Source organism: Centropristis striata, chromosome 19 (assembly GCF_030273125.1).
Source record: "Centropristis striata isolate RG_2023a ecotype Rhode Island chromosome 19, C.striata_1.0, whole genome shotgun sequence".
NCBI lineage: Eukaryota > Metazoa > Chordata > Actinopteri > Perciformes > Serranidae > Centropristis > Centropristis striata.
The window spans coordinates 25,185,943-25,200,388 of record NC_081535.1 but is presented as its reverse complement, the minus strand read 5'-3'; the positions used below and the strand labels follow the sequence as shown (position 1 = coordinate 25,200,388).

The 14,446-nt window shown below is 33.2% G+C and overlaps 1 protein-coding gene and 1 long non-coding RNA gene across 2 annotated transcripts in view; one reads left to right on the top strand and one right to left on the bottom strand.

Annotated features, from left to right (window-relative positions):
* The window catches only part of LOC131991946 (stromelysin-3-like), a 59,560-nt gene that overhangs the window by 26,323 nt on the left and 18,791 nt on the right, over nt 1–14,446 (top strand). Inside the window, exon 3 of the mRNA XM_059357255.1 lies at nt 9,904–10,047. Coding sequence (XP_059213238.1) covers nt 9,904–10,047 — 144 coding nt within the window. The remainder of the gene's footprint in view (nt 1–9,903; nt 10,048–14,446) is intronic.
* LOC131991947 (uncharacterized) lies at nt 11,764–13,308 on the bottom strand. The gene is made up of 2 exons (XR_009396186.1): nt 13,103–13,308; nt 11,764–12,900 (listed from the first exon to the last, which is right to left on the bottom strand). It is a non-coding gene; the product is annotated as an uncharacterized LOC131991947 (long non-coding RNA).

The following is a 14,446-nucleotide window of genomic DNA, read 5'->3' as shown; positions in this document are numbered from 1 at the left end:
AGAATCAAAGACACAAAAAGAGAGACAAAAACATCAAAAAGAATCAAAAAAGACACAAAAAGAGACAAAAAAACATCAAAAAAGACACAAAAAGACCAAAAACAAAAACAAAAAAGACACAAAAAGAGACACAAAAACATCAAAAAAATACATAAAAAGAGAATCAAAGGCCCAAAAAGAGAGAAAAACATCAAAAAGACAAAAAAATAAACAAAAAGATACAAAAAGATCAAAAAAGGAAAAAAAGACACAAAAAGACAAAAAGAGATGCAAAAAGACCAAAAAAGGAAACAAAAAATACACAAAATGACCAAAAAAGACACAAAAATATCAAATAAAGAATAAAAAAGACACAAAAAGATCAAAAGAAAGACACAAAAAGAGACACAAAAAGATAAAAAAAAGAATAAAAAAAGACAAAAAAACATCAAAAGAAAGACACAAAAACATCTAAAGAAAGACACAAAAAGACCAAAAAATAAACAAAAGACACAAAAAGACCAAAAAAAGACACAGAAGAATCAAAAAAGACACATAAAGAGACACAAACAGATCAAAAGAAAGAATAAAAAAAGAATAAAAAAAGACACAAAAAGATCAAAAGAAAGACACAAAAAGACAAAAAAGGAGACACAAAAAGACAAAAAAAGGAAACAAAAAAGACACAAAATGACCAAAAAAAAAGAAACAAAAAAGAAACAAAAACATCAAAAAAAGAAACAAAAAAGACACAAAAACATCAAAAAAACAACAAAAAAGACAAAAAAAAGACACAAAAAGAGATACAAAAAGACCAAAAAAGGAAACAAAAAAGACACAAAATGACCAAAGAAAAGAAACAAAAAACACACAAAAACATCAAAAAAAGAATAAAAAAGACACAAAAAGACAAAAAAAGAGACACAAAAAGACCAAAAAAGGAAACAAAATGACCAAAAAAAGAAACAAAAAAGACACAAAAACATCAAAAAAAGAATAAAAAAAGACACTAAAAGATCAAAAGAAAGACACAAAAAGAGACACAAGAAGATCAAAAAAGACACAAAAAGAGACACAAAAACATCAAAAAAGACACAAAAAGATCAAGGAAAGACACAAAAACATCAAAAGAAAGACACAAAAAGACCAAAAAAAGAAACAAATAGAGACACAAAAAGATCAAAAGAAAGACACAAAAAGACACACAAAAACATCAAAAGAACGAATGAAAAAAGACAAAAACAGACACAAAAATATCAAAAGAAAGACACAAAAAGAGACACAAAAACATAAAAAAAGACACAAAAAGAGACACAAAAAGATCAAAGAAAGACACAAAAACATCAAAAGAAAGACACAAAAAGACACAAAAACTGCAAAAAAAAGAATCAAAAGAGACACAAAAACATCAAAAGAAAGAATGAAAAAAGACAAAAACAGACACAAAAACATCAGAAGAAAGACACAAAAAGAGACACAAAAACATAAAAAAAGAATCAAAAAAGACAAAAAAAGAGACACAAAAAGATCAAAAGAAAGACACAAATACATCAAAAGAAAGACACAAAAAGACCAAAAGAAGACACAGCAGAATCAAAAAAGGCACATAAAGAGACACAAAAAGATCAAAAGAAAGAATACAAAAAGATCAAAAAAGACACAAAAAGATCAAAAGAAAGACACAAAAAGACCAAAAAAAGACACAGAAGAATTAAAAAAAGACACATAAAGAGACGCAAAAAGATCAAAAGAAAGAATAAAAAAAAGATACAAAAAGAGACACAAAAACATCAAAAGAAAGAATGAAAAAAAGAATCAAAAAAGACACAAAAAGAGACACAAAAAGAGACAAAAAGATCAAAAGAAAGAATCAAAAAAGTATCAAAAAGAGACACAAAAACATAAAAAAAATCAAAAAAGACACATAAAAAGACACAAAAAGATCAAAAGAAAGAATAAAAAAAGACACAAAAAGATCAAAAGAAAGACACAAAAAGACAAAAAAGGAGACACAAAAAGACAAAAAAGGACACAAAAAAGACACAAAATGACCAAAAAAAAGAAACAAAAAAGACCCAAAAACATCAAAAAAAGAAACAAAAAACACACAAAAACATCAAAAAAACAACAAAAAAGACACAAAAAGACAAAAAAAGAGACACAAAAAGACCAAAAAAGGAAACAAAATGACCAAAAAAAGAAACAAAAAAGACACAAAAACATCAAAAAAAGAATAAAAAAAGACACTAAAAGATCAAAAGAAAGACACAAAAAGAGACACAAGAAGATCAAAAAAGACACAAAAAGAGACACAAAAACATCAAAAAAGACACAAAAAGATCAAGGAAAGACACAAAAACATCAAAAGAAAGACACAAAAAGACCAAAAAAAGAAACAAATAGAGACACAAAAAGATCAAAAGAAAGACACAAAAAGACACACAAAAACATCATAAGAACGAATGAAAAAAGACAAAAACAGACACAAAAATATCAAAAGAAAGACACAAAAACAAAAAAAGACACAAAAAGAGACACAAAAAGATCAAAGAAAGACACAAAAACATCAAAAGAAAGACACAAAAAGACACACAAAAACATCAAAAAAAGAATCAAAAGAGACACAAAAACATCAAAAGAAAGAATGAAAAAAGACAAAAACAGACACAAAAACATCAGAAGAAAGACACAAAAGAGACACAAAAACATAAAAAAAAGAATCAAAAAAGACACAAGAGACACAAAAAGATCAAAAGAAAGACACAAAAACATCAAAAGAAAGACACAAAAAGACCAAAAACAGAATCAAAAAAGACAAAAAAAGAGACACAAAAAGATCAAAAGAAAGACACAAATACATCAAAAGAAAGACACAAAAAGACCAAAAGAAGACACAGAAGAATCAAAAAAGGCACATAAAGAGACACAAAAAGATCAAAAGAAAGAATACAAAAAGATCAAAAAAGACACAAAAAGACCAAAAAAAGACACAGAAGAATTAAAAAAAGACACATAAAGAGATGCAAAAAGATCAAAAGAAAGAATGAAAAAAAGAATCAAAAAAGACACAAAAAGAGACACAAAAAGATCAAAAGAAAGAATAAAAAAAGAATCAAAAAGACACAAAAAGAGACAAAAAGATCAAAAGAAAGAATCAAAAAAGTATCAAAAAGAGACACAAAAACATAAAAAAAAAATCAAAAAAGACACATAAATATCAAAAGAAAGAATAAAAAAGACACAAAAAGATCAAAAGAAAGACACAAAAAGACAAAAAAGGAGACACAAAAAGACAAAAAAAGGAAACAAAAAAGACACAAAATGACCAAAAAAAAAGAAACAAAAAAGACACAAAAACATCAAAAAAAGAAACAAAAAACACACAAAAACATCAAAAAAACAATAAAAAAGACACAAAAAGACAAAAAAAGAGACACAAAAAGACCAAAAAAGGAAACAAAATGACCAAAAAAAGAAACAAAAAAGACACAAAAACATCAAAAAAAGAATAAAAAAAGACACTAAAAGATCAAAAGAAAGACACAAAAAGAGACACAAGAAGATCAAAAAAGACACAAAAAGAGACACAAAAACATCAAAAAAGACACAAAAAGATCAAGGAAAGACACAAAAACATCAAAAGAAAGAATGAAAAAAAGAATCAAAAAAGACACAAAAAGAGACACAAAAAGATCAAAAGAAAGAATAAAAAAAGAATCAAAAAGACACAAAAAGAGACAAAAAGATCAAAAGAAAGAATCAAAAAAGTATCAAAAAGAGACACAAAAACATCAAAAAAAAAATCAAAAAAGACACATAAAGAGACACAAAAAGATCAAAAGAAAGGATAAAAAAAGATTAAAAAAAGACACAAAAAGAGACACAAAAAGATCAAAAGAAAGACACAAAAACATCAAAAGAAAGACACAAAAAGACCAAAAAAACAAAAACGACATAAAAAGAGACACAAAAAGATCAAAAGAAAGAATGAAAAAAATAATCAAAAAAGACACAAAAAGAGACACAAAAAGAGACACAAAAATATCAAAGAAAGACACAAAAAGACAAAAAAAAGAAACAAAAAAGACACAAAAAGATCAAAAGAAAGACACAAAAAGACAGAAAAAAGAAACAAGACACAAAAAGAGACACAAAAAGATCAAAAGAAAGAATAAAAAAGAATCAAAAAGAGGCACAAAAACATAAAAAAAGACACAAACAGAGACACAAAAAGATCAAAAGAAAGACACAAAAAGACCAAAAAAAAGACACAAAAAGAGACACAAAAACATCAAAAAGACAAAAAAATAAACAAAAAGACACAAAAAGACCAAAAAAGGAAACAAAAAAGACACAAAATGACCAAAAAAAAGAAACAAAAAAGACACAAAAACATCAAAAAAAGAATAAAAAAAGACACAGAAGAATCAAAAAAGACACAAAGAGACACAAAAAATCAAAAGAAAGAATCAAAAAAGACACAAAGAGATCAAAAGAAAGACACAAAAAGACACACAAAAACATCAAAAAAAGAATCAAAAGAGACACAAAAAGATCAAAAGAATGAAAAAAAGAATCAAAAAAGACAAAAAGAGACACAAAAAGATCCAAAGAAAGACACAAAAAGATCAAAAGAAAGACACAAAAAGACCAAAAAAAGACACAAAAAGAGATACAAAAAGAGACACAAAAAGATAAAAAAAAGACACAAAAAAGACACAAAAAGAGACACAAAAACATCAAAAAGACAAAAAAATAAACAAAAAGACACAAAAAGACTAACAAAAGACAGAAGAAACAAAAAAGACACAAAAAGATCAAAAAAAGAATCAAAAAAGACACAAAAAAACAACAAAAAAGACACAAAAAGACAAAAAAAAGACACAAAAAGAGACACAAAAAGACCAAAAAAAGAAACAAAAAAGACACAAAATGACCAAAAAAAGACACAGAAGAATCAAAAAAGAAACAAAAAAGACACAAAAAGATCAAAAGAAAGACACAAAAAGACCAAAAAAAGAAACAAGACACAAACAGAGACACAAAAAGATCAAAAGAAAGACACAAAAAGAGACACAAAAAGACACAAAGACACAAAAAGACACAAAAAAACAACAAAAAAGACACAAAAAGACAAAAAAAAGACACAAAAAGAGACACAAAAAGACCAAAAAAGGAAACAAAAAAGACACAAAAAGACCAAAAAAAGACACAGAAGAATCAAAAAAGACACATAAAGAGAGAGAGAGATAAAAAAAGAATCAAAAAAGACACAGAGATCAAAAGAAAGACACAAAAAGACACACAAAAACATCAAAAAAGAATCAAAAGAGACACAAAAAGATCAAAAGAATGAAAAAAAGAATGAAAAAAGACAAAAAGAGACACAAAAAGATCCAAAGAAAGACACAAAAAGATCAAAAGAAAGACACAAAAAGAGCCACAAAAAGATTTAAAAAAATAAACAAAAAGACACAAAAAAAACAACAAAAGACAGAAGAAACAAAAAAGACACAAAGAGACACAAAAAGATAAAAAAAAGAATAAAAAAAGACACAAAAAGACCAAAAACAAAAAAGACCAAAAAAAGAAACAAATAAGACACAACATGACCAAAAAAAGAAACAAAAAAGACACAAAAAGTTAAAAAAAAGAATAAAAAAAGACACAAAAAGACCCAAAATGACCAAAAAAAACAACAAAAAAGACACAAAAAGACAAAAAAGAAACAAAAAAGAAACAAAAAAGACACAAAAAGACCAAAAAGTCGGATCAATGATAGGTATTAAGGCTTTTGCCAAAAATGCTTTCTGTTCGAGGCCAGAAATTCTAGTCTGTCCACCTCTGGCTGCTGTCACTGTGCCCGAACACTCTACAGCAGCAGTTAATTCTGTTGATTGGTCGACCACAAAGCCTTTGATCCTTTGATGTATCGCTCACAGAAAGAGACACCCAGACACACACACACCGATGGACGGACGGACGGACGGACGGACTGACGCACACACACAGGTCACTTTGTGTGATTACACTTACAGATACACACAAACACACACACGCAATGATATAGCTTGCAAGGAAGAAACCATGCTTTGTTCCTGTGTGGAAATCTTTGCCAGGGTTGTCCCTTGTCACCAATCTGGTTTGTGATTTTCATGGTTTCAGGATTTCAAGACACAGCACAGCCAGAGAGAGTGTTTTGGTTTGGTGACCTCTGTTTGGCGTACAGTTTGCAATTGAGTGTGAAGTGGTTAGGATAAGAGCCAGCAGTCTGAGGACATGGTACTGTTAGTTTGTTTTTTTGCAGAACAGATGAGAGGAGAGTAAAATCCTTTTGACTATTTATTTAAGACAATAATGAAAGAGTGAGCATGTACATGGACCTTCTCTGTTCAGAAATCACATGCTGCTAAGCAGTTAGCTGTAACCACCTCCCAGAAAAGGATGCCTAACTTACTTTTACACACAGTTTTATAATGTGAATGTGCGAATATCTGATTGGTTAAAACTGTTGGGGCAGCGCCATAGTTTAAACTTTGACCTGTCCATTTCGTTGGCACACAGGCTAGTCCTAGCCTCTTGGTGCTTCAGCTTCCGGACACCACCCTGTGTAAGGAAAAAAGCTAACAGCACACTTCTGTATCTTGTCTAGTGTCGGTCAGTGCCTATCTCCACCTGGGCCCATACCTTGAATTGTTGCACCAACAGTGCTTCAATGTTTCATCTGCCCTCAAATATGTGGTGATGTGTATGAAGTATATCCTTTCTTTTGATACTCCCTATTTCTGTGTGCTGTGCCTGGCACATAAAATGTGCGTTTTATGCTTTGCTAAATAAATTTCTAAGCAAAATTTTACTAAAGTTCAGAAAGCAGATTATTGCTATTTTTTTTAATTAATCTCTAACAGTACTCTGTCACGAATGAGGCTCGTGACAAAGCTCTCAATTCAATAGTCTAACTATATTCCAACCATCACTTATGGTCATGAGCTTTGGGAAGTGACTGTAACTTAATGGTTCGTCACAGGGTGCCTGAGACATCCGGAGGGAGCTGCTTCCCTATTGCATTAAAAGGGTCCAATTGAGATGTTTTGGGCACAGGTTAAGGGTGCTTGCTGGACGCCTCCCATTCGAGGTTTTCTGGGTATGTGAAACTGGTAAAAGGCCCCGTAGTGGACCAAGAACATGCTGGAAGACCAGCTTGGTGTTGCCTGCCATCTATTATTTCACAAAGCTCTCTAAAAGCTAGTCTGTGGTTTACTGTTGCCCAGTCCCCTTTTGCTTCTTCTCCCTTTATTTCCCGCCATGAAGTGCTCCTTGGCCACTTCATTTCTGACATAGAAGCTGCTGAACTGGACACCAGTGATGCAAGACAGTTGCTAAACATGAACTGTCTACCTAGGATTTAAATACTACAAGCAATGATTAATAGCACCGATACTCACGTAATTAAAGTGGATGGAGCGTCCGCTGTCCTGCACCGTAGGGATCTCAAGGCGGGTCCTGTCCTCTGTCAGAGCGGAAATTCCCTGTTTGCCGGCGCGTACCTGTTAATCCCTCCCGGTGAAATTGAGCGGAACGTCCAATCCTGTCGACAACGGCATAAATGTAGTTGCAGTTTCTTCCCAAAATATTGAGAATGTTTCTAAGTCTGAAGCAAAATGCAGCCAGCCGGTGTGATCAATCAAAGCTTTTAGTTACGTGCACGGAGAGAGTTCTCAGCAATCTCTCTCGACAAAGTAAACTTTTCTTCCTTATATACAGAGTTTCAGTCTTACATGATCAAAGAACAGGAGGAAGTTACATGATGAAGTGATTTAGACTTGTTTAAGTGAGTTAGCATACAGGAACCAGACATTGCAAAGTAGTGAGAGAAACTTCAAAAAAACAATAGAAACGTGGATTGGGAACCAGTTTAGATACTTGTCATGCAAATCAACTTCAGTAAGCTTGTCTGCCCATTTGTCCATGAGACATGATTTAATTAACTGTGCTATTAATGTGTATTGTTTAAATATCAATAATCTAATACTATTTTTCCACAGTTGTTGTAGTTTTAGTTGGAGAATAGATGTTTATTGTAGTGATGTGCCAGTGAAGCCTCATGAACCATTTTCATTATTTATATTTTCACCATCTAGTCCACTAGATGGTGCTCTCTGTTCTACAAAGAACTGGAAGCACACTCAATTACTATTACTTAAGCCTTTTACTTTAAACCGATAGCTCCATCTAGTGGGCTCATAAAATAATGACAATGGTGCATGAGGCTTCATTGGCACATCACTAGTTTATTGATTATTTATCAGTATTGCTAAAGTAAAATAAACTCTGTAACCTTTAAAAAGCAGCTGTTTGTAATTATTGGTGCATGTGTTGTTATAACAGCTGTTTGCGATGGTCAGTGCTCAGATTTAACCCTTCACTGTTCACTACACTATAGAATTGTAAAACAGTCATTTTTGAGAGAGCACTGTTTTTTTGAGACTGTTTATATAGTTTGGTTTCCCGTCGTTGATCCCAGGTTGGTGCTCCGTTATTAGTAATTCCTATTCATAAAATAAAAAGTTTATTAAAAGTTTGATTGACATTAATAATTAATTTGGATATTTCCTAAAAACCAAACCTGCTACTATCAGTTACTTAATTAAGTAATCTGCTTTACTGGGCAAGTGTCAGAGTGGTTTGCTGGAGGCTGACCTGTGTTTGTTGTCGTTAATGTTGCGAGATAATGACCAGCTGTTTTTAAAAATTGCTAAAAAATAAAACCTTGCATTTTAAAATGATATATATATTTTATGCACCTTAATAAAATGTTCTGACAAAAACAGCTTGGAAATCAGTGCACATTATGCTTCTGATGTTATACAAAGAAAATGTGTCATATTTTAAGTAGGGCCGGGACTTTAACGCATTAATTAAGATTAATTAATTACAAAAAAATGTATGCGTTAAAAAAATTGACGCATTTTAATCACACTTATTTTTGCACCGTAGAACGTTTCTCACTGGATGAGTTTCAGGCGGACCGATTATACTGGAGCACCAAGTAGCGTTCATGAGTTCAGACAACAACAAACCACAGTGAACATGAAGGAAGAAGCTGATGAGACCGCTTTGGTTGGCCCCGTGGATGATGGGACATTTAGTTACAAAAACCAACGGATAGACGTGTCGATAAGAGCATGGTTGTGTTGCTATGCAACAAGGAATTCACATATCACCGCAGCACATCGAGCCTCAAGTATCACCTCAATGCAAAACATATAGCAGCTAGCGGCTTGTGTGGTAGCTAGCGTGGATTGTGTTTAGCCTATAGGTAGGTAAGGTCTACCTACCTATAGGCTACCTGAATTTCTGAAATGAACTATATTTCTAAATATGCTATTGCTACACTTAATGGCAAAAATTCTACTGGTCTGTTGGACTTGAACAAAAATAAACAATATTTTTGTTGCTTAAGCGTATGTATTCAGTCATTATTCAATGGTATACTAAAAATCCATGTGAAAAAAATTACTTCTCACTGTTCTCAGGTCAAATATTTATATGCGATTAAAATGCGATTAATTTCGATTAATTAATTACAAAGCCTCTAATTAATTAGATTATTTTTTAAGTCCTGGCCCCAATTTTAAGTAATAGATTAGATTGAAAAATGTGTGATTTTACATTGTAAAGAAACATTTTGTTGTCCCCCCAAAAAAATTTTAGTGGCAGTGTATTTTTCTCTGGGATTTATGTTCATCAGGATAGGGAGTTAGTCAGGATCTGATCTGACTACTCATGATAAAATTTGTTCTAGCCCCTATTGGGCTCTCACTGATTCGTCCCAGTCCACCAGCAGTTCCGGGTATAAGATACATATGTTTTGTCATGCATACTCTCTAATACTGCATGATGTTTCATGTGTGTGTCCAATAGGATTGTGCGCTTCCCCTGGCAGATGAGTGAGGGCAAAGTGAGGCGTGTCTTTCATGAGGCATTTGGTGTGTGGAGTGCAGTGACTCCTTTGACGTTTAAGGAGGTCTCCACTGAAAAAGCTGACATCATCATTGACTTCAACAGGTAAGCAAGGTACACCAGCAGGCAACACAACACACAGTACGGTTGTAATTAGTAGTGATGTGCCTGTGAAGCCTCATGAACCATTTTCATTATTTTCTGAGCCCACTAGATGGCGCTCTCTGTTCAACAAAGAGCTGAAAGCACACTCAATTACCATTACTTCAGCCTTTTTCCTTAAACCAATAGCACCATCTAGTGGGCTCAGAAAATAATGACAGTGGTTCATGAGGCTTCATTGGCACATCACTAGGAATTAGGCACCACTTGACACAGTGCTACAATAGATTTCATAGAATAATTTTCCAATGGTCTAAGAGCTACTTTAGGAATAAAACATTTCTTCATTTAAAGTAAAGAACAAGACACATTTATGAAACTTACATGAGTCCCATCTAGAGTTCAGCTCTCTAGTGATACAAAATATGCTAAATGCTGAGAGCATTCCTCAAATAGTAAAATCATTAATAAGTGTGCTACTATCAAGACATTTGTGGGCTGATCGCCAGTTACTGGAAGCAGTATCAGTTAATTGTTTATCATTATAATTTTTATTTTATTATTTATTATCACAATAGAACAATAACAAAAGTACAACAAAAAAATAAATACAAGTTGTGCAGGTGAGTCCATATAAGGTTATAAAGATTTCTCACCTAAATAAACAACGCTAACAGTAATGATGAATACGCACAAAATACAAACAGATGAAAAATTAAAGCCAAAAACATATATAGATACATATATACTATATATAAATATATATTTTTTTATTGAATAATCTGGAAAACAGAACAACATGAGGAAATTAAACAAAAGCTGAGTATATGTACATACATACACATACATATTTATGCATATACATACGTACATGCATACACACATATACATACACCCAATGCCTGTAAACAAGTGAAATGTAAACACTGCAGAGACAATCCATAAACAGAACTCAGCCTTGTCTTTTTTTTTATTTTTTTATTTATCCTTAAATTCAGAAAAATGTAATTTATGAAGAATTAACACATTCACACATTTGTTTTAAATAGTTCTTAAAAACTGTCAGAGAGGGAAAAATATTTAGTTGTAAGATTCTTTCAAAGATGTAGATTATTTGCTTGCTTGGTACTATATTGGTGGATGTCACTGAGTAATTACCCGAGTAGTATTAATGTCATAAGTTTTTGAAATAGTGGCAAAGAGTGAGCAGAAACACTGAAGAGGTTGCACTTCTGACAATCTTTTTTGTAATAAGTGGAGTCTCTTAAGACTAGAGTGATAATTTGCAAGACAATAATAAGACTATAATACAGGGTCTTAAAAGGACTTATTGAAGAAATTGTGGATTTTTTTAATAATGCCAAGGGATTTCATGGCCTTCTTGTAAATTTAATCAATATTAGCTTTCCAACAAAGTCAATCATCAACTAAAACTCCCAAAAACTTCACAACTGAGACTTTCCATAATATGTTCTTATATATTTATTCCTCAAGATTTTCTGTATTATATATTTTGTTTTACTATAATTAATCAAATGTATTTATTTTTTGACATTAAGAGACAAATGTTCATTTTAAAAATTAATTGAGACCTCTTTCTTCTTCATTTATTAGACATTCAAAGTTTTTATTTGACATCACTAAATTGGTATCAAGAATAGGAAGTATGTCTTTTGATACAGCGGCCAAATCATAACATAAACATAAACATAAATAATAAATGAGTATTGAGCCTTGAGGGATCCTACATTAGATGGTAGCTTTACATGATGTACACTCATTAAAGTAAGTATCATGAACAGTGAGACTGGCAGACACAGATGCAGGCAGGCAGGCAAAAATCAGTTCTTAAGGTCTTTCAATTCAGTCCAAGGGTCAAAACCCAGAAAGCCAAAGAAAACTCTCATACATAAAACACTGTAATGCTGCTCTAGGAGACAAGACATTCTGGCACTGACACACAGGGGAGCACTGGTTAAATACAGACAGGAGGGAAGGGATAACGAGACACAGGTGAAACACATAAGGGCAAGGGCTTGTAATCACACAGAGAAGGATGTGAACATGGAGGCGATTACAGTTTTTCTCAACTGCTAAAACACAATTTGTGAAACCTTGCTCCATTGTCTGAAAACATTAAACACAAAACCTCAGCTTCAAGCACTTTTTACAAAACCTCTGACTCCTCGTGCAAAATTAAACTTTTGCCTCAAAACAGATTTACCTGTGCTCAAAACCAAACACTGCTCTCCAATCATAAACAAAGTGATCAAAATTATATACACTATCAAGCAGTCAAAAAATACACCAAAAAATAGAAAACATGTTCAAAACATATAGTTCTTACAGAGAAGTACATTTTCAATCTCAAAACAAATTACATACATCATTGTTTTCTGATGAATGAAAACATGTTCAATCATAGTAGATCAAAATTGATCAGACATGATGCTCTTTGCAATTTTTTTTTGTTCATCCTCCTTCTTGTACCCATATTTATACAGTTCTGTACACTGTATCTCACAAACTTGTCCTTTGTCTCTGTGATAGTGTAATTCTTGTTCTTTGTTGATATGAACTTGCAACCAAAAGTCAAAATCTATTGAGCATTCAGTGCTGTAAACAAATGAAAAAGCACAATGTTCAGGCCAGACAATTTGTTTTTATTGTACAGTATATAGCCTACAATGCACTGTACTACAGTATAGAATACAAAATCAAAGGAGTAAACATGTGATCACTGTGCTTCTTCTTGTCTTTGGGCTGGATCAGGCTAGAGCACTTCAGATTGAAGCCTGCTTCATCGACAAAGATGAACTCATGGGGTCTGTCCAAGGATTCCAAGTCAAATATTGTCTGTGTAGAAATACAACATATACTGTATGTAGAATTGTGTTAGTCATACAGAGACAGTGCTATACTGTAGAGCATAATTAGGCCTACTGTATGCACTTCTGATTCACATACATTGTATGTACTGAGGAGTAATGTCATTCACATATGTGGCAGTACTGTAGACAATCTGGATTACAGTAAATGTGTCTGGATGTACACTTACTTGCACAAACTAGGCTCCCAGTTCTTTCACCCTTGGAGAGTTGTGCTCAATAGGTACTCTGTAAACTTGTTTCATTCCCATGCTGGTACGCTGGAGGACACGGTCAATTGTGGAAATGCTCACACTGTCGAGTCCCTGGAGGTGTGTGTTGTCTTGTATCACCCGTTCCTGGATTTCTCTGAGTTGTATTAGATTATTTTGAAGGACCATTCCAACTATAACGGCCTCTTGCTCCCGAGTGAATATAGCTTTCCTTCCACCTGCATGTGGCAGCCTTGCAATTCTACGAAAAGTAGATGTGCAGTTACAAAAAATATTAATGCAGTACAATACATACAATAATGAACTTTTCAAATGTATATTGAAACAGCTGCATGTAGTGTAGTACAGTACATTTATAATTACAAAAATACAGTAGTAAACTGTACCTGTTCTCTTCTCTGAATGTCTTTACCATGGTGAACACAGAAAATCGTCTCAAATTGGGTTGCACTCTAAGTCCTGCCTCTGAGCCAAGCTCAAGATCAGACTACAAACATGAATGAAGGCCATACCGTACTTGTTTGGCAAGGTTTAATCTACCGTGCCATTGTGGCATTTGGTTTACGATACTCGCGTGTCATATCAACTTGTTTATTTCACTGTATGCTCCCGCATTACAGTTTCACAAATGGAGTGATCCCTGCGAGCTAGTTCAGTCAGGCAACTCGAGCTGTAATGCCATATACATGAGATGCCCTTGTCCTCATACATCCTCCACCAAAACACACCCTCTATCCAATCTAGCGGTCTGTTTAAAATGAGAATAATCCTCAAGCTCTCCCTCTGCCTGCCAATGCTGTTGCTGCTGCATTTGTATTGACTCTTGCTTTCTCAGCCAGAATGAAACACTCCTCACTCTGCCCACCTCAACATTGAAATCCATGGGTAGATAGTCATCCCCTGCATACTAATGATATGTCAAGTTCAACAAGAACAAGATCCTACATGCTCAAAAGCTCCTGAGTTCCTGCACCCTTTTAAAGAACAGTTATTTGCAGCTACTCTCCTGCCTAATTTCATTACTATATATCTGGTGGTTTGCTGGATCATTGATCTTATAGTTTTGCATGTGCTGTTTATGCATTAAGGAGTCTGCTTTTCACTGACAATATATTAGCCAGGTGGCCTAGGAGCTCCTAGGGAATGACCTCACGGCGGCTGGTGCCAGGCCCACACATAGAGAACTATCAGTGCTTGGCTTTTAATCCATTTGGTTTTGGGGAATTTTACTACATCACTCCTCAATACCTCATGGAACTGGCTGAGGAGTGATGAGGTCGGAGCCTAGACGTCAAATCTATA